The sequence below is a fragment of the Lates calcarifer genome, linkage group LG19, assembly GCF_001640805.2.
Source record: "Lates calcarifer isolate ASB-BC8 linkage group LG19, TLL_Latcal_v3, whole genome shotgun sequence".
Lineage (NCBI taxonomy): Eukaryota > Metazoa > Chordata > Actinopteri > Centropomidae > Lates > Lates calcarifer.
This window is the reverse complement of record NC_066851.1, coordinates 19,872,692-19,897,175: the sequence shown is the minus strand read 5'-3', so window position 1 is coordinate 19,897,175 and position 24,484 is coordinate 19,872,692. Positions and strand designations below refer to the sequence as shown.

General features: G+C 41.4%; 1 protein-coding gene across 4 annotated transcripts in view; it reads right to left on the bottom strand.

Moving 5' to 3' along the window:
• Positions 1 to 925: 925 nt before the first annotated feature.
• The window catches only part of slc8a3 (solute carrier family 8 member 3), a 109,304-nt gene continuing 85,745 nt past the window's right edge, over positions 926 to 24,484 (bottom strand). For 2 of the 4 annotated variants that reach the window (XM_051078144.1, XM_018681674.2), the window contains 4 exons: positions 9,167 to 9,291; positions 8,581 to 8,680; positions 6,405 to 6,677; positions 926 to 4,727 (listed from right to left, as the gene is read on the bottom strand). In XM_051078144.1, the coding sequence (XP_050934101.1) occupies positions 4,351 to 4,727; positions 6,405 to 6,677; positions 8,581 to 8,680; positions 9,167 to 9,291 (875 nt within the window). In that variant the 3' untranslated portion in view covers positions 926 to 4,350. Of the gene's footprint in view, positions 4,728 to 6,404; positions 6,678 to 8,580; positions 8,681 to 9,166; positions 9,292 to 11,612; positions 11,631 to 24,484 lie in introns of all 4 variants that reach the window. The other 2 variants (XM_018681669.2, XM_051078143.1) reach the window with 2 other exon arrangements.

Sequence of the window (24,484 nt, the reverse complement as noted above, 5' to 3'; positions counted from 1 at the left end):
AAACTTGAATATTATGCTCTTTTATTAGACAACAGAAACAGAAATTATTTTTAAAAGGGTACCTAATTTTTTTTATCAGGCACCAAATAAAGCTTGGAGAGAGAAAGACAGGGAAGAAAGACAATCGGTCAAGCTTTAATGTACCTTAAACTGCCTGAGTAAACTCCTGAAATCAACAAAAACATCAATATAGAGTTATATTTCTGCAGCTTACAGGATCATTGCCTCAGTGCTGGTTTTTAAAAAATGTCAAATCTAAATTTGGAATACTCTGCGGTTTGCTGAATGTAAACAAAGCAGTTCCTCTGCAGCCGGCTCTCAGCTACTTTAACAGTGTTATGAAAAACACACAAAACTGTACACGACAGGCAAAATAAAATGGGATCTGACTAAACACAACCCGGAGGCTTTGCTAGATATTACTGGAGATATGCAGTGAAGTGCAACCAACAGACATGAAGATAATTATGATATGAAGGTATGAGATTCACTGTGGCCTGGTTTCACAGAGATGAAGTAAAATGTTGCTGCAAGCTGAGAAAAAAAGATGTTTTTAATGACACAAGATTATTCTTTCTCTTTGCTTCAGGGCTGTATGAAAACAGAAAAATGAAAAACAGGAATCAGGGGTCATTTCTGAATAAACATGTCTCTAAAATATGTATTCTAAAATGAAATCCACACTTCTGGTTTGGGCTGTCACACTTGTGCTTATAAATGTACAATATTTTAATAGCACATCTCTGCTGTTGGTGTGAAAAGCCTGATAAGCCTGGTGATTTTCATATTTTGTCTGGAGTGGAAAATAAGTCTGCTTTCCGTAAATTCCTGAAAAGTTAATTCTGTGACAGTAGCAAAATGATATTCTTAACACAAACACACAGAGTCAGATTCAGTCAGGCTCGATTTAAGTCAGTGAAGCCAGTTTTTGCTTATGAACCAGAAAGTTGCTTTTATTCCACAGTAAAAGAACAAAACGGGTTGATCTCAAAACATCATCAGCTTTGGAAATTTGCTTTTTTATTTTGACATCTCATTGCAGGCCAGGAAAAACATACCCATCCATTAAAATGTGCCCCTTTTCTGTTACACAAAAGAACAAAAACAAAGTTAAAAGAACAGTATTCACCTCATCACTGAAGCTTTCCTCAGTGTCTCACAACATCATCAACCACAAGTCTAACTACTGTACGGTGATATTTCACTTCCATCCTGCAGGCTGAGAAAAAAAGAAGACTGGTGCCTTGAGAAGTGATGTGTATGATAGATAACTTTTTTTCTTTTACAGAATTAAGACATGTACTTTTAAGATAGAATGACAGAACCAATTTAGAGTCGTGCCCTTGTGAAGACCAACAACAACACTGCCTGCATGTGCACATGAGTGCGAAGGGGACGCACAACCTGGCTCCTTCAGCAGGGAACATGCACAGCACACAAACACACACCGGCCGACGCTCAGCTCAACACATCCCGGCAGATAAAAATCAAGAATACAACCAAATAAACAATACAAGTAGCCACTAAAGGCAAAGATAAAATTAAGAACAATGGCACTTCCTTGTCATTGTAAATACCTGCTGAACTCAAGACTCAAAATATTTTCTGTTGCAGGGTTTTAACAAAGGAAAGGGTGACAGAGTGAGCCTCGGTGGCTCAAAAAAATACAACAAAAACTTGAGAACTTCACACTTCCACTGACACTGGCTCAGATGAAGCGACTGCGGATAACCTGTAGATGAGATGTGAGAGTCGTGTTGACATGCTTTATCCCCCCCAGGACACCTATACTGTGTCTATGTAAACATACACTGAAAAATTATGTACATAATGTGGGTTTGTGTTGCCTCTGAATGGGACAGTCAGCCGTCTAACTGTCCTCCCTCATTATGCAGCAGTGGACCCGTTGCTCTGCTCCGAATGTGTGTGTGTCTGTGTATGTGTGTGTGTGTGTGTTAATATGTAAGAGAGTTAGAGAGCGAGAGAGAGAGAGAGAGACAGAGTGAGGTGAGCAGGTGTGGTCCAGGGCCGGGAAAAGAGCATCCGATTCAGCCACGAGACGTATTTACAACACTGCTCACCACAAAGGAAGAACACTGAGGAAGAGGAGGAGGAGGAGTGCTAATAGAGAAGTAGAAGAAGGGACGACCACAGGGACTCAAGATTGACACCCCCCTTGTGGAAATACAGTGTCACTGCCACTTACTGTCACTTTTTTTTGTTTACTTTTTATTTTTTTGTTTTTTTTTTTTAAAACAGATGTTGCATCCCACCTCTTTGGTAATCTCTTGGGTGATTTTTAAATTAGCCAAGAATTGACTGATTAAATACTAACATACACTTTATGCAAATTAAGTAATAAACACATTTTCTACTGCTCTTGGGAGTTTCAAACGTGTGATTTTTTTTCTCTCATTTTAAAAACAAAGCACCAGTCGAGTGTTAAACAGCATTCAGTATCAATATCAGGCTACTTTCAAATTCAACCTGGAGCTACCTGCTGCTCTGACATCCACACCGGCTGCTCTCGACACTGCTTCTTCACTGAAGAGTTTCAATCCAAAATGGAAGGATTACTTACATCTGCTCCTTACATAATGACCAGAGGCAAAGTTGTGATGGAAAATCATGTTAAATCATAAACAAAACTATTTCTGAAGATGCAATCAGATTGATTTTACTTGGTTAAAGCTGCACTTGTTGATTTTTTAATATAGCAATAATCAAATATCTATGTATAATGTGTACATAGTTAGGAACCTACAAAGAATTATTACCTAACTCTGCAGTTAGCCTCAGCTATACAGCACATTTAGCCTGTTCTAGCTCATTGTTTTAGGCTAAAATTTAGCTAGTTACCAACTTTGAGAGACAAAGTTAGTAAAAATAGAGTGGATATTGGACTTAAGCTCATCAGGTGGCCAGAAAAATTACTCCAAATGGATGATAACATTGTTCCGTATCAACTAAACGTCAACAGTTGTTTGCTAACACATTAGCCATAGCAACTTTAAAAACACAAACTCTTCAGTTTTTCAGCAGAGCGAAGAGCTGGTCAGTGTGGACAGCTGCAGCAAACGCCTCTCCCTCCACAGGCACTCTGTTCAGTCCATAGTGACACCTTTAATATTGGCCTTTTGCACATGTACAAGTAGAAGTCTCCATAAATAGAACTATACAGCAAAGTGCATGGATGGAACAGTACAAAAATACCTCTGAATTTATCTCTGCAGCAACACGTTGTTTTTTTTTTCTTTTTTTCTGATTTCTGATTGAAAAGGTGAAAAGTCGAGTGAGACCAAGATATCAGTAAATAAATAAAATACAATGTCATACTTTTACCTAGGCAAGATACATAACTCTTAGAAATGTGAAGACATCGTTCCAGTATATAGTTTGACCCCCCCTCCCCTCCCGCTTAGCCACAGCAATCCTCTGTTGTTAGAGCAGAAGGTGACCACATTTAAACAAATATTCAAAATATACAGAAAATATGGAAATATATTATATATAGATACGTATAGAGTACGGAAGTAATGTTCAGGGCAGTTTGAACATGTTCACTGTGTCCACCTCTTCCTCCTCGCCTGTTTGAATGGTGATTCGTCTGCCAGTATGAACTGTCACTGTCGCTCCTTTTCTTCTTTGTGTGATTTCTGAGAACTCTGCAGTGCTCCTTAGGAAACTATGCAAATAAAAATAAATACTATGAATCCATCCCACTGTCACTCAACAACATATTTCCATTTACGATATAATCTTTTGTTAATCCTTAACATAGATCAGAAAATAGTTCTTTGATTCCTCTTTTGTGTGTGTGTGTGTGTGTGTGTGTGTTTATGTGTGTGTTTATTTTTTTTGTTTGATTTATTTTTTGCGTTTTTATCCCCAAAATACTTTTTAAAAAAAGTCGTTCTCATCAGATGTTGAGAAAAATATAGACCTCTGATTAACTCAACTCTCTCCGGATATAAGACTGCAGTCTCTTCCAGTGGAATGCAGGATCACCTCTCGGCATCGGCATCTTCTGGATTTGGTGGTGACCCAATCCCAACTGTAAGCACACTCGCACTGGCTCAGGACAGCTCTCCTATAAGCCGGGGGGCGAACACGCCTGTCGGCACTAGAGGGCAGGATACTCACCTCCAAGCATCCTTACAGAAGGGGTTGAGGGAGAGAGAGAGGGAGAGGGAGGGAGGTGTCTGGGAAAACCCTGGGTTTACCTCTCCTGTCCTTTCATACCATATAAGACTGACCCAAATTCCACAGTGAGAATTCACTCTTTTACCTCTGAAGTTGTACTTTAAACCCCTGTATGTTTGTATTCTCTCATGCTGAAGTCTTTCCTGTTTAGAAGCCCTCTATATGACAGTAGGCCTCCAGACTGGAGAAGAGGATGTAAAGGAACCAGAGGCTGAACAAGAAGGCTGATGTGGCCAGTCTGTGTCCCCGGGGCCCGCCCAGTTCTCCTCCGATGTGGGCCCGGCGCCGGTAAAGCAGCACCGAGATGGCCAGGAAGGCGAAGATGGTGAAGAGAGTGACGGAGAAGGCCAGCGAGCCGGCTTCCACCACGAACGGCTTCCCTTTCATGTGCCAGTAGATGGCGGCCACCGACCAGGCCATGCCGATTCCCAGGAAAACATTGACGGCGTTGCTCCCAGTCACATTCCCGATGGAGGCGTCTGCGTAGGTGTCCTGGACCGCAGCTACCTTACTGGCAAAAGTGTCTGTGGGGAGAGAAGTCAGCTGTCATTACTGTTTTACTTTGATCAAATGATCTTCAATGTGAACATTAAGGCTTTAAGCCAGTGTTTCAACCACATCTCATGGTCTTCATCAGCATGGAGTTTACTCAGTTGTCATCATGTGAAGTGATGAACACCATACAGTAACAGGTGATGTATATGTAAACAATTTCTCTATTCAAAGATGGTCTTTGGCAGAGGATGTTACCTCTGAGCTGACTCCATCTGCTGATGAAGACCACAAAATGTGGCTGAAAGCTCTATAAAAAAAGAGAGCTAGGAGAGTGGACCTCAGGTCAGGAATATTTTGTCAAGATATTTCAAATAAGTTTCTGATAAGAAATGTTAGGAAAAACTACTTCTTATAAAAGCCAGTTTGTCACATGTACACAGATTGATTGTGTGATACGTAAAACACACACTGATTTTGTAGCCTGTGTAACCAGTGAAGTAATGCATTACTTAAAGGCTGGCATGGCCTCAGGTACACATACATTCAGGAATCACCTTTATTTTTTGAGTTGGAAAGTGTGTAAACAAGAGTCTGAGGTCAAGACCTCCAGAGAACTGTGTGCAGTCACAGCGGCTAAAGCTGCTGGATGGTCGTAGTTGTAAAAAGGCTCCTATGGCAGAGATGACACTTGAGTAATGAAAGTAACATAATGAGTAATGAAACACAACACAATAATTAGGCTGTAAATGTTATTACAGCTGAGCAGCTGGTTACAGTTTTCAAGTAACTGATACCAAAAAGACACAAAAGCTTCTGTCATCAGAATAAAAAAGATTTGAAAAGACGTCATAATCACACAGTTTTTTGTAAACATAGGAGCCCAACAAGATGATAATGCCACATTCATGTCACACCATTTAAACTGTAATTATGAGCAGCCCAAAACTGCTCATATCAGTCTTTGTTGTAATTACAAGTTGGAGATATCAAGTATTTTTGACAGCTACAATATCTCCCACTTGGTAAAAAGAACTACAGACAACCAATAACAAAATGACAAAATGACTGTAAAGCCACCAATGCGGGCAGTTATCGAAATAAAATACAAGAGATTCGCTTAGTATGAAATGAGTATGTTGTATCTGGTTTTACTTGTTAACAAAACACTAGCAATACAGTATGTAACAAACCAAAAGTTGGTAATTTAGCATATTTATCTGGTGTGACGGCTGGAACCATCTTAGTATAATACACCATTTTTTAATTTCCTTCCAGTGCCAAATCTGCCTGTTTCTCACACAGTAAATTGGGGTGTGAAGGCCAACAGTCTTGCTGTGCTTTGGTCTTGTTTGTTCACAATATTTATAGTATCTTTTTATAATATCTTTTTCCCCAAAAAAAGAATGAGTAATGATTTATTAATGCTGCACATAGGACCTTTAATAACAGAAAATGCTGACAGAGTCAAACTTCTTGGTGACATATTGTTTCTGTTGGTGAAAATGTCAAATAAGAATATCAGCCATCCTGATGACAAAGCATGTTTGCTGTCAAACTATGAAAAAACCCATATAATCCATCATCTGACATAAAAAACATTAACAAGCAAAGTTTTAGAGGACAGACTTACACATGACAAACATGAATGTAGTGAAAATGACATGTCCTTTTCAAAAAAGTGTCCTTTCTGCCACTGCTGGACTCACCTGGGACAGATGTACCGAGTGCCACAAATACCACAGCAGTGACCGAGTCCTTTAGGCCAATGGTGCAGCCGAAGTGAGACGCCAGGTCGCCGATGACGGCCGTGAGCAGGCCGATGATGACGATGGAGATGGTGAAGCAGGCCCAGCCGTTCAGGTAATCTGTGGGAGGAACGCACGCGAACAGGACCTTCCAGAAGACGGTGAGGAAGTGCATGACGTAGTCGAAGCAGGACGGCAGCCGTTCTTCGCCCGTGTCCTCTTCGTCCTCATCTCCTGGTGAGAAGTGAGGCCGAGCGGGGGGGAGACGGCGGGGGGAGTTGATGGGGGAGTGCAAGAGGTTTGATAGATTGAAGTGTAATGGGATGACAGGGGGGAGCGTAGCAGCAGAGAGGACGAAGAGATAGCAGAATATTTGGGCCAAGATTAAGAGAGAGAGGGGTGAAGGAGGGGAAGTAAATATTAAGAGATGGGACAGGGTGCAGGAGAGAACGGAGCGATAGGGGATGAGGGAGCAAAAGAGAGTATGACAAGGAGAGAGTGATGACAGATGATGAAGCACAAAGTTGAGAGAGAGCAGAGAGGGTAAAGAGCCAGAGAAAAGTTGGAAAACAGCGGCGAGATAAAGGATCGATAAAGGAGATAAGGGATGACAGAGAGGGGAAGGAAGAGAACAACATTCACTTAAAATGGCACATTGACTTATTTTTCAGCGTGAGACATCATATAGTGTCACTTCAGCCTGAGGTTACTGTTATGTATATTCATCTCTGAATGTGCTACGACTACATATCTACATTCAGAACTGCCACAGGGAATAAACCATTTGTAATTAATTAAACTGCATGTTTTTGTCTTTTGCTTCTTTTCAATACACAGAAATGAAGTTTAGAGACAAATACATTTTACTGCTACTTTAGTTTGTGGGTTATGAAACTTTAGTTTAATCTTTAATATTCAAATTCATTAATAATACAGGGTTTGTAACCTGGTTTCTCAAACTCTCAATCAACTCACTATGTGGGTGAACAGTTTTCGGTATTAGGTTAGTCTGGGCTCGAGGCTTTTGTCTTTTAGTTCAGTTTATGGGTAATTAGCTCTCACATTGTGTCCCAAATCCAAACTACAGACTAATTTAGGATTTGAGAGTGTATTGAGTTTATACTGGACAGTGACTGAATTAAGCGTTATAGCAGACAGTATGCATACCGTAATAAATACGGCCGATCTTAGTGTGTGCTGTAAATGCTCACTGTTCTTAGAAAAAACTTTTTCTGGTTCTATTTGTGAAGTTGAATTTGCAGTGATGTGCCAAGTTCATTAGAAATTGCACGTATTATATAATTTGTCGTCTGTATAAAAAGATTAAATATGTTGATTTCTTTGTAAATAAACTGCTATCAGGCTTTATACTGAGCAGACTACTATGTAGTGTGGATTCAGGATACAATCTCAGTTTCTTCTGGCTGAGTTCACACATGATCAATGTGACACACCAAACAGTTTGGTGCATTTGGTGCACCTTGTTTGCAGGATGACCAAGTAGTCAAGGGAGATTTCCTATAAACCTACAGATTTAGTCATTGCAGCAGGTAGCAATGAGAGAGCTTGAGCTAGAAACCAAACCCCTGTTCACTGTCTGGATAAAAGCATCATCTTCTACCAGCTAAAAGTGCAAATGTAACTGGTCATCATCCTCATTTGGAGGTGCAGGGCATCCTCTGTGTCCCAGCAGCTCGCAGGAAGCTCAGCAGTCAGGCGGGGACACAGTGCTGATTCAAAGTGTCAGGCCATGTGAGCTGCATGCATTTTTCAACCACAAGTGGATCATGAAAAAATAAAGAGCACCACTGGATTAAATATTTCAGCACCAAAGTGACGGGCCGAGGCCTTCACGACGCTCACTACGTGGTGGCTGTGACTGCAGCGGACAGCGCTGCACTGCAGGCTGCAGGAGGATCTGATGCTGCTGCCACCGCCTGACATGATGGATGAGTTTTCTCTTTCTCTACACGAGATTATTCCAGAGCTTCAAGAACTTATGCTTTCTGGGAGGACTCCACTGATATGAGTTTCTGAAGTCAGTGATAGCCTATAAGTTTTACAATTATATTGAGAAACTATTTTAAAAGCAGCCGCCTGAAGTCAGAGCAGAAAACACTGTGGATTCTTACAGTACCTGCACTGACTGTAATGGCCTCCATGAACTGGTCTCGCCAGGAGTTTGTTCCCACCACCAGAGCCAGGTTGGTCTTCTTGATCAGCTTGTCCACTGTGCTCTGTATCACACAATGCCAAAACAAGAATAAAAATGCATCCATTATTTATTCTCACTGTCAGAATCTGGATTCATCAGAGAGTCCTAAAGAGAAATACATGAGCTCCACCACATGATGGCAGTGACATCCAGTTCCAGGGAGCAGAAACTCGTATTTGATGCATGATAAAACCACACACCAGAAACAAATATGGTGGGTATATTTTTTTGGTTGAGGAGGCTAGACGATACATATAAACCATATCTCCTCTAGCAATGCATCTATGTGGGTTGGGATGCCTCTGAAGAGAAACAGAACCTACTTACAGGTTCGAGATAATCTGTAGCTAGAACCTTCTCTGAAATTAGAAATATGCTCTTCTTTCATGCAAGGTGGCAGCTGATTAGTTAGTGTGATCTGTTTGACTGCAAGGAAAACACTGGTTTCAGGTGTAATTATCAGGCATCTCAGGCTGTGTTGCTCTGTTTGAAGATGAACCTTCCCCACCTTAAACTCATATGATTCTTCAATAATGACTTCCAGTTTGGAGTGTTCCCCCAGCACTGGTTTCCCCATCTCCGCGATCCGCTTGGCTTCCTCCTCGTCTGATGTCAGCTTCCTGTCTGGCACATCTGAGCGGAGAGGGCGAGAAATAAAAAGAAATCAAAGTGAGAACGATGGCAATCAAAATAAGAGGACGCTCAGCTGATTATTGTGTGTTGTACTTAGTCACAGCATACAAACAAAACATCAGAGGGTTTCCTTATTGGTGACAGTTTGAATTTATTCAGCCGTCATAATGCTCAGGCTTTACAAAGAGACAAGATTTGTTTTCTACACAGCATTAAAGGCACGTCTGTAAAAAACTACAAGATTCATTGTAGTGATGCCTTCTTCATTAACACTTCCAGTGGTTTTGTGGCGTTCCATCTTTGTTATGTAAAGGTTAGACAAACTTGCGTGCTTGATCAATCAAAACACAAACACAGCAAATGTGAATACTGGGATGCAAATTTTTCTTTTTATTTCCCATTATTCTATTTTTCTCTACATGTTGGAGTTTTCAATGACTTTCATAGTTCTCATGTTTTAGGTTCCGACATGACATTGCTCAAAAATACAAATCATGCGGGATGTTCTTCATTTTAAAGGATCAGTTCATCCAAATCAAAAAACTACCCTACCATCTGTCTGTCTGTCTTTCAATTTTCTCAACAACTGCTCATCTGATCGACTTCAAACTTAGCAGGAGTATTACTGAGGATGCAAGAAAGTGCAGTGTTGACCCTGAAGTTTTTTGGTTGAGCCGTTCACAAGATTTCTGTTTCTGATGCTTGGATCTCATCCGTGTTTTTCAATGTTTTACTGCCACTGTTTTTCACTAATGTGAATAACTAGCTATGTTGAAAGATTCCTTATCCCACTTCTCTGATTGGTCCAGCCATTGACGGACACAACTCCAGACCAAACAGAGGAACAAACAAGTCAAGACATGGCCAGCAATTTAGTGGTCTGGAACCAGGATAAATATAATGCAAGACCTCGTGGTGAACAGAAACACGTCAAGAGATCTATCGCCATGACAACCGAGCAAACTCCATCTGCTGATGAAGTCTGTGTCATAAGGTTGAAAGCTACAAAGTAAGTGTTGAAAATTAATAGGTGGAATTGGAATTGTTTTATCAAAAATTAGCTGTTTTTTTTTTTTTTTTTTAATTTGGGTGAAGTAGTACTCAATCTGTATTACTATAAATCCTCATCAAAGGTTTTCAGTACAGATCTAAAGTGATAATGGTCGGGCAGAGCTGAGCCACTGATGGAATTAGGCACTAGAATAACAAATCGTGCACTTTGAAGGTTTTCTATTCACTGTCTAAACTCTTTAAGGCCTATTTCATGTTTTGCATATTCAAAATGTTTTCTGAGGACTGTGTAAGCCCTGATCAATCTGTCTATCTGCCTATCAGCCTCGTCCTGTGTGACTCTGCTGTAGAAAGAAGCCACAATGCCTCACAGACCTCTCGAGCAGACTGCAAACTACAAAGAGCTCCATAACATCAATTCTGTGCTGTCGAACTCTATCAAGAAGAGGCGGTTGTGCATCCAAAGGCCTCTCATCCCGCTCTGTGTGTGACACCCCCACTGAGCCACCTGGTGCAGAGACCTTGTCATCTTTTATACGAGCCCCGAGTCCCAGCCTGCTGCTCTTTGCTGACAACACGCTTACCATTAAATATTAACGTTGCCATTAAAGATCACAGCCAAGTCCCCTTGATAGGAGGACGTGTTGGCAAGCGTGCACATACACACACAGCCATGCATAGTATACCAGGCGCATGAGTGCCTGCACACACACACACACTTTTAAGCTAAATCAATTACACACCCAAGACAGTGTGTACCCTCAAGTCCTGACGGGATTTCTTTTGCTCATGTTTAAAATTTGATTATCCAGCCGTTCCCCTGCTCTGTGCTGCACCACTACATGACACAATTTCCTTGACAAGGATGATGAAAAAATAAATAAATAACACAATCACACAAAGGTAATTAAGTTTCTAATTTTGGAACTGCAGATTTTTATCTTGACGGTTATCAAATGTTTGTACCTTGCTCTTGACTTGAGAACATAATTTATGGATTCATGATTAATTAATCCTCTGATTAGTGTGCAAATCCATCATTACATGTGGGAGAGAGCAGTGAAAGAGCAGGTATTGTTTGTAACGATGACAGCACAAGAGGATAGCAGAGCTGGAGTGCAGATTATTTATATCAAACCTCTCAGAAACATCAGTGCTGATTTAAAATCTTGATCTGCAGCAAAATAAGGCATCACTGATTTCACATCGTGCACAGAGACCCTCAAGTTTATGGCTGATGTTTAGATCACACCACACAGAGAAGGTTAATGTTAGTGGAGATGCTTAGAGCGGAGGAATGGACAACTTACCGTTAGCTAACAACAGGGCTGTGGAGGAGAGGACACAGGGAGGAGGAAGAGGAAGAGGAAGAAGAGGAGGAAGTGGAGGAAACAGAAAAAGGTGATGAGCAGTGGAAATGGATGAAAGAAACATCGATAAGGAGAAAAGCAGGTTAAGAAGAAGGAGAGAAATGTGATGGCCTCAGAAAATAGCTGGGTATTGATCCTGAGGTGTAATATATATGGCACAGATTATTTGATTGGATGAAGTGGAGGAAAGAATATGGTACTTTGTCGCTTTTTATGGGCATGAGAGCAGGATCGAGGTTTATTAAGGGAAAAATGTCCGATAGAAATCAACAAATGGTGGAATATTTTGCGTCGTGAGCTCCAGCCATGAACATAACACTAATTCAAAAGTTTACTACTCCCAGCTGAGTCAGATAACTGAGTTTGGAGGTTATAATTACACATAAACCCTCATTTAATAAGCTCAGTATGGAGTAGTATTTGACCAATATAGAAGGAAAGAACATACTTTTATTTCCCATCCTAGATCATTCATCACATCCGCTGCATCATGAACATAACATAAAAATACAATTAATGCTGAGTTATAATGCAACTTTTTAAACTCTTCTATTCTTTTTTCTTCAATTTTCAGATTTTTATTTTATTCCTACAGCTATGAGTTCATTCTTGGAAACTGCTGGGAGCAATTTAAAAGAAATAAATAATAAGTTGACAACAAACAAAGAGCAGATCTTTTTAAATAACCCCTGAAGCAGATTACTAATAGGCGCACATTTCAAGATTAGCAGATTCAATTTTCAAATCCAGTTCATCAACAATTCAAAATCTGGGTGAGATTAGGAAGTTATGAATGTGAAATACATCAAATATAATTAAGTTAATTAAGTAAGAGTTAATTTGTTTTCATTCTCTAAAATCTACCTCAGTGATAAAATTTGTTTGCAGAGCCAGATAAAACGTCAGTTTAATTGTGTCGTCATCTCTGTTTGTCGGCTGCATCTACACATGTTGAAATTTAACAGTGGGTGGGCTATAAACTGTTTTATGTAAGAGCCAGTGTTGCCACTGTCAATATGGCAGAAGTGAGGATGACAGGATTGTATTTGACAGCTTCAGTTGGGGGGCTGCGTATAAACAACAACAAAACCTGCTTCAACCTGCCATGAATAGCTGCCAGCCAGTTTAAAAACCTTGTTAGCATGTCAGAGCGTTGAAGTGTCTTGTAAAGGCCTAAATACTGCTTCTTCTCTCTTTTTTTTTTATTCGGTATAGATAAAACATTATGTATAATTCAATGCAAGACAATAATCTGACAAACAAACATGAATACATATAAATTAAACACTGAGATCAAACTTCACAGAACATCCTTGTGATCATATATTTAAAAGCAAATCCAAGACTTTATCTGACTCTTTTAATTCCAGGGAACAAGTGTTAAATATAAATAAAGCCTTTTGGTTCAGGTACAAATTCTAGTTTTTATATATTTTTTATCATTAGAAGCCTGTCATCTAATAAACACAGCTACAGAGATCCATAACCATTCTTCAATATTATATCTTACTGTTCTAATAGCTACATTATTTTTGCACATTTCAAAATTCTATTCTTGGATTAAAGTCCCATTGTTGTACTTAGGATTTACCACCCAGTAATACAGAGCTGTACTAAATCATACAGACTGATATACATGGGGTGGTCAAAATAAGAGAAACAAATGTCAGTGTAGCACAACACAATTCAACCGCACCACAAACTGAAGCCTCTACACCACTTTAAACAAAAACTGAAAAATATAACTTTCACGAATGGAGGATTTACTGCAGGATTGTTGTATTAAACTGCATTAGATTTAACTATGCATACCTAATAAACTGGAAATTTAGTGTAGATTAACTGTGAGAACTTTCTCTTTATTTTTAAAGACTTTTTTCCACATATGCTCTTATTCTAACCAAAACCACTTTTATTAAACCTAAGCTGACGTTTAACGTAGCATTGTCACATTTTAAACAGTTCATTACCTGCCACAGGTAACACGGCTAATTCAGGAAACACTCCATGTGGTTCATAACAAAGAGTAAGGACTAACAATCTATATGGTGCATTAGGTTCAAGGACGTGTTGTGAAATAGAAGAAAATCTATGCTGTATCTTGTGCTGTCATATGTGGTTTTGAGGACTTTTTTTTTCTTCTGAGAAAACAGGGTTGTATCAAGGCCAAACTGAAGAGGCTGAACTGAAGAAGCCTCTTGGATGACAGGTGAAAGGTCTTCAAGTATCTACAACCAAGACCAGTCGCCCTTGATTCAACCCCTCTTGGATGTTGCCGTTGAGGAGATCCTGTATGAGATATTGTGCTCTACTAATAACCATGCCTCTTTCAGCGGAGCAGTCTGAGGTTGTGATTGAAAGGTTTAATTTAATGGCAGGTATTCAGCGAGAGGATAGATTTCTATTCACTCACACAGTCAGATCTGGTATTCTGACAACCTGTCATGGCCGAAGCCGCTAATCATCCAGCTAGGACCGACCACGTACATCCACACAAAGTGAAAATAAAATATGCTGATGATAAACGTGCCCCGTGCAGATGCTCAGAAACATCACACCCCTTCCTCAGCATTTTGATTATGACCCTGCCTGATTGTTTATCTGCACGCTGCAGCTGCTGAGCAGATCAGTGACACAGCACAACACGCTCAGATGCCCACAGCAAAGTGTAAACCATAACTAAATGATATGATTAAGAATAAAGAGGCTCCAAAAGTCATCCAGCGAGGGAGATAATTACATGACAGGATACGCCGTAAGTGGATGAAGAGAGAGGAGAAAGCCTTCCCGAGCCTTTCAGCCTCCAGAGACTCACGCTGACAACTCTTCCTTTTGACATCTTCATCATCATTTCTCCTTACATTCAGAAAACAAGGACAAAACTTCTTACAGGGATCAGAGGCTCTGAAGGACAAAACATGAGTGGTCCGGCTCCTTCAGAAACCTCTTTCACCGAGACATGATGCTAATTAACCTGTTTGTGTTCGGAGGCAGCTTATCAACTTCCTAAATCAAATACAGTGCACAGTTAATCATCATTAGTAGCTCAGTGCATTAATTGCTGTGGGCGACTTGCTTCATTATCATTAGTACTAGCCGAGCCGTGCTGATCTGAAGCCAAATGCGGTGTAAAACCCAGCTGTGGTGAGTGTGTGTGTCCGTACCCCAGTCACTAATAACAGCACGTCATTTAGTAAAGGCTGGCAAGGGAGCAGCTAAGACATGCATTCAGATAAAGAGATACAACCCACACATACTGTGATCATACATAAAGCTTCATAAACACATACAGTATAAAAAGCAAGTACAAATACAGACATAAAAATACATGTAGCAAGCACAGAAAACTTCATTTCTGATCCATGTGCTGATTGTTTGATTAATTAATTATTAAAATGTCCACCAGTTCCTCTCAGCCTCCACTGAATATCTTGTTAGTCTGATCAAAAATATTGAATTTACAATGATACACAACAGAAGAAAACAGAAAATCCTCACAATTTGAGAAGCTGGAACCAGAGAATATTTGACATTTGTCTCTGATAAATGATGTTGACAATTCAATTATTGTGGCATTGAAACCATCTTATTAACAAACAAAGAACATACAGCATCTGCAAAATAATAGCTACTGGAAACTTCAATTAAAAGACAATGGTTGTTGTCTTTGAAAAGTCAATGAAACAGAGAAAACAGCCTTATTTACTCACACAGACATGCCTGACTGATTTGATGTGGATTTATGTATCACACTATTTTAGCAATTCAAGTTTTTTTAATCAGTTTTTCTAAATTTCTAAGGAGACCGTGATGCTGAAGAACAAACAGAACACATCAGGGCGCACACTGAAGCAGCTAGGTGAAATGATTGATTATCAAAACTGATGCAGATTAAAGGCACCCTGCAGAGTGCTAAGGAGCAGTGTTTTAATTAGAGAGGTCTCTGTCTTGCTTGTATCTCGAGCTAGGACACACGTAGAGTATAGTAAACATCCCTGTCAACAGTTTTATGCTATTGTGATCATCAGTTACACACCAACAATTGTCCTTCTAAGAAAAACAACAGCATCAATCGCTTGTTTAAAAAAGAAAGAAAGGACTCATGTTTACATTTACCTAGCAAGGACTTGTAGTGTCTGTGTGATTTATGACTTTGGTCTGTCAGGGGCCTCAAAACCTTGTAAGTAGGAGGTCAGGGTGCTTGGATGGGTTGACCAAACGCTGGACAGCACCGGTAAGTGCTGGTTTCTTTATAGAAACAATCACTCTCTAACCTTGACCTTTGCCTCCAAATACTAATGTTGCTCTGTATCTGCTGGATGTGTAAAACAGGGAACTGTTGAGTAATCGATGTAAAATGTGTGCTTGCAGCTTGTTTCTGCTGCCCCCTAGTCGGCCAAAAAGTGGTTATTTCATATTTAAAAAAGTAGTTTATGTTTATCTAAACTTTATCTAAATGAAATTATTATCTCTCTATCCTAAACAAAGTGTTTTTTTCTGCCTAAACCTCATCATGACGGTAAAAATAATTGAGTTTGTGTACAAGAAAACTCTACAAGGTCGCTTTAATTTCCTGTGGTTTGATAATCAATCAACTTGCACACACACATACGTGATCAGCCAAACACAGAAACCAGAACAAACACACACACACACAAATCTATACACACATGCACATAAAGACAGACAGAGGTGTTTCAAAGGCAGACTGCACGCACAATCCAGAAGGTTGCCATTCTGCCAGCAGTACAATTGCGATAGGGAAGATTAACCAAAGGGATGTAATTGGAGGGGTGGAGGAGTGTGTGTGTATATATGTGTGTGTGCGAGTGTGTGTGTGTGGAGTGGGTAGGGTGGGGTGTCTGTGTTTAACCGTTGTCATCATCAGCGTGTTCTCCTGCGTGCTCGGCCTAATCAGATCTGTCTCGTTACAAAAGAGTGAGTCCTTCTCTGGCTCTCGCACACAGCCGGGCTCTGACTCACAGCGTCAATACGCAGCTAATGTACGCCTTCTCTCTCCACAGCTCATTAAGACAGAATCATCATTTGACTTATCAGGGCTATTCTGGTCGCCGAGGCCAGAGGCAGATCTGGGCCTGCGCTGAGAGCAGGCGCATGTGGACGGGCGGAGGGAGGGAGGGAGATATGGATGGATGGATGGAGGAAAAAGGTACAGAGGAGAATCTGGTGGTTGCAGAGGAAGGCTGAACGGATTTATGGGGCAACTGGGGAACAGAAACAAGAACAGAGGGAGAGATTGCAGGGGAAAGGAGAAGACGAATGGAAAGAGGGCGCAAGGATGGAATAGGGAAGAGGTATGAAAGGATGGGATGGACGTGGTGAGGATTGGGAGGATGGATGGATCAAAAACACGCAGCAATGCAGGGATTGATGAATGGATGAAGGGATTGGCCAGTGGTTGAAAGGATGAGCGGATGGATGGATGTAGAAGGCGCAGAAGAGGGGAGAATTTGACGGATGCAGGCGAGGAGAAACTGATAAACGAGTGACGGGGGAAACAGCAGAGGAAGAAGAAGTTATGGGAGAAGAAGATGGGAGGAACATTAAAGAAAGGATGGGATGTGGAGGAATAGTAAATACAGTAGATTTATGGAGGGATGGAGAACAGCAACATAGATAGATGGATGGAGGATTGATTGAGAGATGGGAGGATGCAGGGATTGGTGCAGGTATGAGGGGAGGAACTGAGGGATAATGAGATGAAGGAAAGAAGGAGAATTTGAGTTATGGAGGAATGGTAAATGGACTCTACTTACAGAACTATACCTATGCAGAAAAGTGTTTCACGGTGCCTCTTATTCACCCATTCACACACACTCACACACTTAAAGTGGCAGAATTACTGCGCGAGGAGGCAGATTAACTATCAGGAGGAGTTTGGGGTTCAGTGTCTCGCTCAAGAAAACGTCTACATGAGACCAGGAGGAGCTGGGGATCGAACCAGCAGTCCTCCAGTCACCGGACAACACTGCTCGATCATCTGAGCTCAGCTGAAGCAAAGATTATGGAAGGAACATGGAAGGAACGATGGGATACAGGAGAACAGAATAATGACCGAATTGGGCAGGAGGAGAGGAGGATGAAAGGACGGGCTGGTGGAAGCTTGTGGGGATTGGGAGGATGAAGAATGAGGAGATACAGGAAAGGAGGAATGTAAGGACTGGGAGATGCAGGAATTGGTGGATGGATGGATTATGCATGACAGGAGGAATGAATGGATGGAATAATGGAGTGACAGAAGCACAGAGAGACAGAGAAGACCAGAGAAAAGGAGGATTGGATGAATATATTTAAGAATATACTGAGATAGATGGATGGAGAGGGGAGACAAGAATGGAATATGGAAAACAGGAAGGACTGCAGGTTACAGCAACAGAGGGATGAAATGATGAAGGGACAACTGATTATGGAAAAGGAGTGCAGAAAAGATGGGAAGCATGAATGGCAGAAAAGGAAGGATAGTGGAGAAGGAAGCGGGGGAGCATGATGGCTGAATGAGTTTGAAAGGAGGAATGGAGGGATGAGAAGACAGAGGATGGATGTAGAGGATGGACATAAAGAGACGGAGGTATGAGTGATGGTGAGTTGATTTCTGTCAATCAAGAGTCATCATCATAGAGACATGAATCTATGTACTGAGTCCTTCATAAGGAACATAGACACACAGACACACAAGTGTATGTAAGAAGATATTTACACTCATACTGTACATCCACCTACAGACATATTGACACACACACACACACACACACAGGCTGTGAGTGAAAACACACTGCACAGGGACCTCAGCAGACAATCAGAGTGTTTCCTGCAGCTCAGAGTGAGGTGTTAAATAATAACGGTTCAGGATTGCAGCTGAGTGGCCGCCGTCTCTGGTCTGCACTGCTGCTCAACTCACACCAAACACCACCACACACACACACACACACACACACACACAGTCGGCCTGTGAGAGAAACAAGATGACAAAGACGGATGCTTCAGCGCTTTATTATCTTTCAATATGCACGCTGTGTAACGCGTCCATCATCTTGTTATGCTGTATCCATGTTTCTGACGGCGTGGAATCGGAAGGAGTCAAAATGCTGAGTACACGCCATACTTAATCTTCTGAGGCAGCGCTGCTAGACTGAATGAACTGATAATTTAACTGAATGCTGGATGATTTCACTTGAGCATCCTGATGAAGGTCTTTCACGGCTGAAAAGTCATGTTTTTAATCTTGCTGAGCTAATTAAAGCTGCTACGTGTAGCATTTTGACATCAATAAATCTTTAACACATTCATTTTGAGATATTAGGGTGATTACTGTAAACAAATACAATCATTGCCAAGAAAATTGGCAGACTCCTCCAGTCACAACACTGTATTTTTATATTGTGTGCCAGTGAGTTGAGTTTAGCCTGAAGTCTGGGTGGTTTGCTTTACGGCACACAGCAGGAAAAAAAAATCCTTCTCCCCTCTGACGGCTTAATCCTCAGTGAAGTGCCTTTAAAATGACATTTTGATGTTTTATAACATTAGAGCCAGAGCTGCTAAATATGTATTTTTTAATATGGCCGAGTGTTGCTTCTTTTTTCTTTCAGTACTTTCCTGCGGCTACTTTCTCTCAGCTCTCTCTCTCAAAACAATAGTCCCAGATGTTAGGAAACATGCTAATTTACTGTTTTGCAGAGTTAGATTGGTGCCAATTTTCGTGTCTGAGCAGTTAATATGAAACTGCAGCTGGAGACGTTATAATGGAGGAGACACGCCATGACAAAGATGCTGGTTATACGACACATGTCCTACCCCTCAACGGCCGGGAAACATATCAGGCCAATCATGTGGCTTTGACTAAAGCATACGAGTTGAGTTTCACAACAGTTTCAGGACTTTGCTGCAGCTAGCAGCCAGTTAGCTTAGCTTAACATTAAGACAGGAAACAGAGGGAAACAGAGAGCCAGGAAGTCACTGTGCTGGCCAAGAAATATTTCTCATACGACCCCTCTTTTTTCGTGCTGATTACACAAACAAGATTGTGCCTATTTCCACTCTTTATGCTAAGCTAAGCTAACTTGCAGCTGGTTATAGCTTCATATTTACTTTACAAATATAAAATGGCACCAACCTTTTCATCTAACTCTTAGTAAGAAAGTAATTAAGTGTAAAAACACACTATTCCTTTAAGAGGGACGTGAAAAAATAAAAGGTATCAATAGCAATCAGGCTGTTATTAGACTCCATATTTTGTTTAATCTGTACCTCTGATGACGGCTGGCTGGGAGAGCCTGCAAACCCCAGACAGACAGCCTGCCTCTGGACACACCAGAGACTCTCCTAATCGGCCCATATGCTGCATTTCACTTGGGACAGTTTCTCATATTAACAAGAGCCTTGTTCCTCTCGCTATTTCTGCTCGACTCTCTGGTGGTTCTCCCTCCATGGCCTTTCCTTTTGTTTCATTCTGGATCTCTGCCTTTATCCTCGCCTAGCCTCTTTCTTTAACTCCCTCTCTCTGTACTTTGATCTCACTTATTATGTTTTTCTTTTGGTCCTTCTCTTTCTGTTTCCAAGCACTAATGGTTGAAAATGCAGTGATATTAACCTGAATTTGCTACAAACACATGTATTGTATTGTATGTAAAAAATGAACGAAAAGAGAACAAATAAAAACCAAAATGCAAAATCCAAATATAAAAACTTCTGTACGTTGCTGTAACTCGATTAAATGAAATAACTATGGGGATGCTCTGGTTGTCTGAGGGTTAAACGCCACTACATTCACATCCGACTGGGGACCTCTCAGTCCTCATCTCTCACTCCCATTGTTTCCTGTCATCTCTCCACTGTCAACCATCAGTAACAGGTATACAATGCAACAAAAATACTAATTATTGGCCAAATGTGATGTTTTCTGTCCTTAATATAATAAAGTTTGAGACCTTGTTGAGGTTGACATCATGTTCTGTCTTTCACACGCTTTACTCCCTCCTCTCTGCCTCCATCTCCTCTCCCTCCATATTTCACTGCTGCCTCCCCGTCTTTCCCTCGCCTCCCTCTCTGTGATTCGTCCAGTCCAGATGTCACGCTGTGCTGTGTGGATCAAGTGGAGACGAGCTCCCTCTACTTGTTAACCGTCTGTTTATTCTGCAGCCATATCAGCCTCACTGCCGTGTCAGCAGCAGGCAATTACAGAGCAGATCACCAGCCCTGATAATGTCATCAGACCAGGCCTTACACACAAACGCACACACTGTGAACACACACACAGATAATTTTGTATTTATACAGTTCACAAGTTCACTGCTCAGTCACCAACATGTTTATCCACACACTGACTCGCACACATATACACTAATAGAACTGACAGAGAGTTGATTTGACAGCTGCAGATATTAGTTAATTCTTAAATTCACATTTTATCACATAGAAAAATACTACTGTTTTTGGAGCTTGACTCAACCATTCTCTAACGCTAAAGTAAGCAAACCTGAATATGAAAATTATAACACTTAACTTTGAGTCCCCCTGTTTAGTATTTATAAGCATATAAACATAAACATTTAATAAATAGTTATAACCGACTGTAATGCAGTTGTATGTGGATATAACAAAGGACGGGACCAATCACCGAGTTTAAAATTGACCCACTTTTGGTCAATATAGCACTGACTCAGTACTGGGTTTACTTTCTCCAGAACCCAGTGTTGGTGTTTATATATTACTGTTGGGTCACTGGATCAAAACAACCCTTGGGTGATTTTCAATCCATTTGCCACTGGGTAAAGATAACCCATTATTGTGTCGGCGTTATATCAGCCCCATACTTGGTCAATTTTTTTTACTGTCAGTCCAGTGTTTTGTTTTGTTGTGTTGTGCTTTTTCAGCTCTTTAACCACATCACACTGCTTCCTCCTTTACACCCAGCAGACAAAGTCATAATTACTCTAGGTTTGTGGGCCTTTAGTCACTGAAGCTCTTGTTCAGTCCTTAAGGAACTTGCACACGTACACGTATGTAAACACTCCAGCAGAGGGGTTCTCTCTGTGGAGACTCTGTGCTGGACTTGTGCTGAGCTCATCAGGGGAGGAAGCGTCTCTCGTCTGCTCGGTGTGATGTATTGTGGCCACTGTGCTGACATCATTGATGTAACCCTGAGCGCTGATTAACGGCCCTGCTCGGTCGAGGAGCACAGATAGAGCCACGGCCGCCTCGGAGTCGTCTCATCGGCTTTTCGCAGAGGCAAAGCCCCAAGGATCCTTCTGAAGCCCTCAATATCCACTTATCATACGCAACATTAATATCTGCAACATTATTATCCATTTTCCACTGAGGACTGCAGAGGAACCAACTTTTTTTTTTGTTAATACTTTCATGTCTTACCCTCTGGGTGCGAGACAGCCTGAGTATGAATATTTTATCATGTGTATTTAAAGAATTTTGTTCCTAAATGAGACTTCCTCCAGAATGGCTGTTACCACAAAATTAAAACAAATGATTCAGCAATGTAAGTCTTTTGTTGACACAAAAATAACAGCCATCCAGACTGAGAGCTACTGTTTGCTCTAGAAATACTGAACAAAGACTTTCAGGTAACACTGTTCCATGGTGCACATCAACAGGGAAAATAAACCCATTCATTCTTTCTTTTACCCATTCACAGTACTGCAGTCAGATTACAAGACAACAGGCCCCTGGGCACAGACATGTAAAAGCCTACGTATACAGGGGCAGGACAGCCATACTGAAAGAGACACAACACCACTACAAACAACATGTTTCTGTGTCTCTTTCAGTGACATTCTGCAGGTGAACCAGGACTCTTAAAAGTGCTGCTGTTGGTTCAAAAACTGCACCTGAACTTCAACATTTAGTTCACAGTAGAGAAGAAGAGAGGCTGTCTGACTGCTGTTCAAAGCTTCAAAATACTACAGCACACTATACAAAATATTACAGAATCGAAAGGGAGACTGAGATGCAGGTTTTATTTCTTAGACAAGGAGGCGTCGGTTGCTGTTTTCATGAAATGTTACTGCAGCCTCAGTATGCTGTGCAGCTGTAATATGAAGAAACAGATTTTGACCTGATGATGGTGCTAGATGAAAAGCTGAAGGATTATTTGATTTTCTTAATGTTATTAAAGTCTTAAAGTTATGATATTTAAGATTTTCATCCCATTTGATTTATGTTTGGCATTTATCTGTAAGGGTTAGGTATAGGGTTTTATGTGTTTACTTTCAATAATTCTGTCCTTCTATAGTAGTTCTTACTGTTAGGTGGCGGAGTCCGCCAATCCCATGCTAGATTTAAACTGCCTTCACGCAATAGGGATTCACAGGAAATGAGGCATGTGTGTAATTCAGTGCAATTTGACTGACAAATGTGATTTGAGCTCTGTGACTTTTCAACAAGAAATGTTAACAGTCACGTCAAACAGACGCTCTGGCCTGTGCCCAGTAGGCTCATCCAGCAATCCATCCATGGCTGCTCAGAGCAACGCAGACAAACAACCACACACACTCCCATTCACACCTCTGAGGTGACTGCTGAGACACCCAGAAATAAACTATTCTGGTCAAAATAAATCAAATCATCACTAGGAGTCGCCCAGAATAAAAGAGATGGAAAGTAGCCGCTGTAAGAAAGATGCAAAGCATCTTACTCGCCCCTCCTCAGAGCGCGAGGTGTGTCGGTGTGGGGCGACGTTGTTCTCGGGGGGAGTATGAGAAGGTCATCACTGACACCAACATTAATGAGAGCCCACATCGAAGGTTGGTGCCCCTGCTGGCCCTCACCTGTGCGTTAAGACAGGCCTGACACTGTGGTGTGCCACCGGCATGGCAGGTAACAGCGCGGCTCATCCATATCTCCGTGCTGAGAACAGCCCCCACACACCTCTCAGGAACAATTACTGCTCTTCCAGCTCCTCATCACAGATGGTGAGGGCTTTCAGAGCGACTCCCCCCACACTCCCTCCTCTCTCCTCTATCTGGGGCTCATTGTCTCTTTGGTTGACTGTGTCTGTCTCTCTCCACCTCTCTGTCTTTTTTTATGCTCAGACTATTTCTGTCGCTCCCTCCTCCCTCCATCTCTACAGTCATCGTCCTCCTCCTCCTCCTCCTCCTCCTCCTCCTCCTTCCCCACTTTCCCTCTCTCTGCCTCTCCCGGCTCGAAATTCAACAGTTCAATTTAAATCCATTACACCTAAGCCCCTGACAGAGTGTGGCATCCATGGTAACCGTTACTAGACAACAATATTGCTGCGACTCTGCCTCCACGGTGAGGCCACTGGCGGCAGGGAGATGCACTGAAGGCATGTGAGGCGTTTCGACACAAACGCTTGTGTCATTTGTTAAGTGACGGGTCCCGTCCTTCAACTGCAACCCTAATCTGGGATGGGAAGGGGTCGCAACATAAATCCCATCAGGCTGACGGAATGAAACGTATTTGTTTAAAAGGATCATCATGGTGATTCAGAGCAGAGGAATGAATGTAATTTGATAGCAACACGCCAAACTTCCATTGCCATTCCCTGTGCATGGCTGCCCCCGTAACCCTCCTATCTGCTGTGCATGATGCTGAGTAAATGTGGATAAGACTGAGACAGCAGCAGCAGCAGCAGTGATGGCTGAAGTAGCCCTACTTCATAGCTCTGTCCTTGAAGAAAGAGTAAAGACACAGTAAATCACCAACACGTCGTCTCACATCCAACACTAACTACTGTACAACAGCAGAGTAATCACAGCAGAGAAAGTCAGCTCTGACCTCCAGTCTTAGGAGGCGGTGCTGTAAGTATACACTGCAGTTCC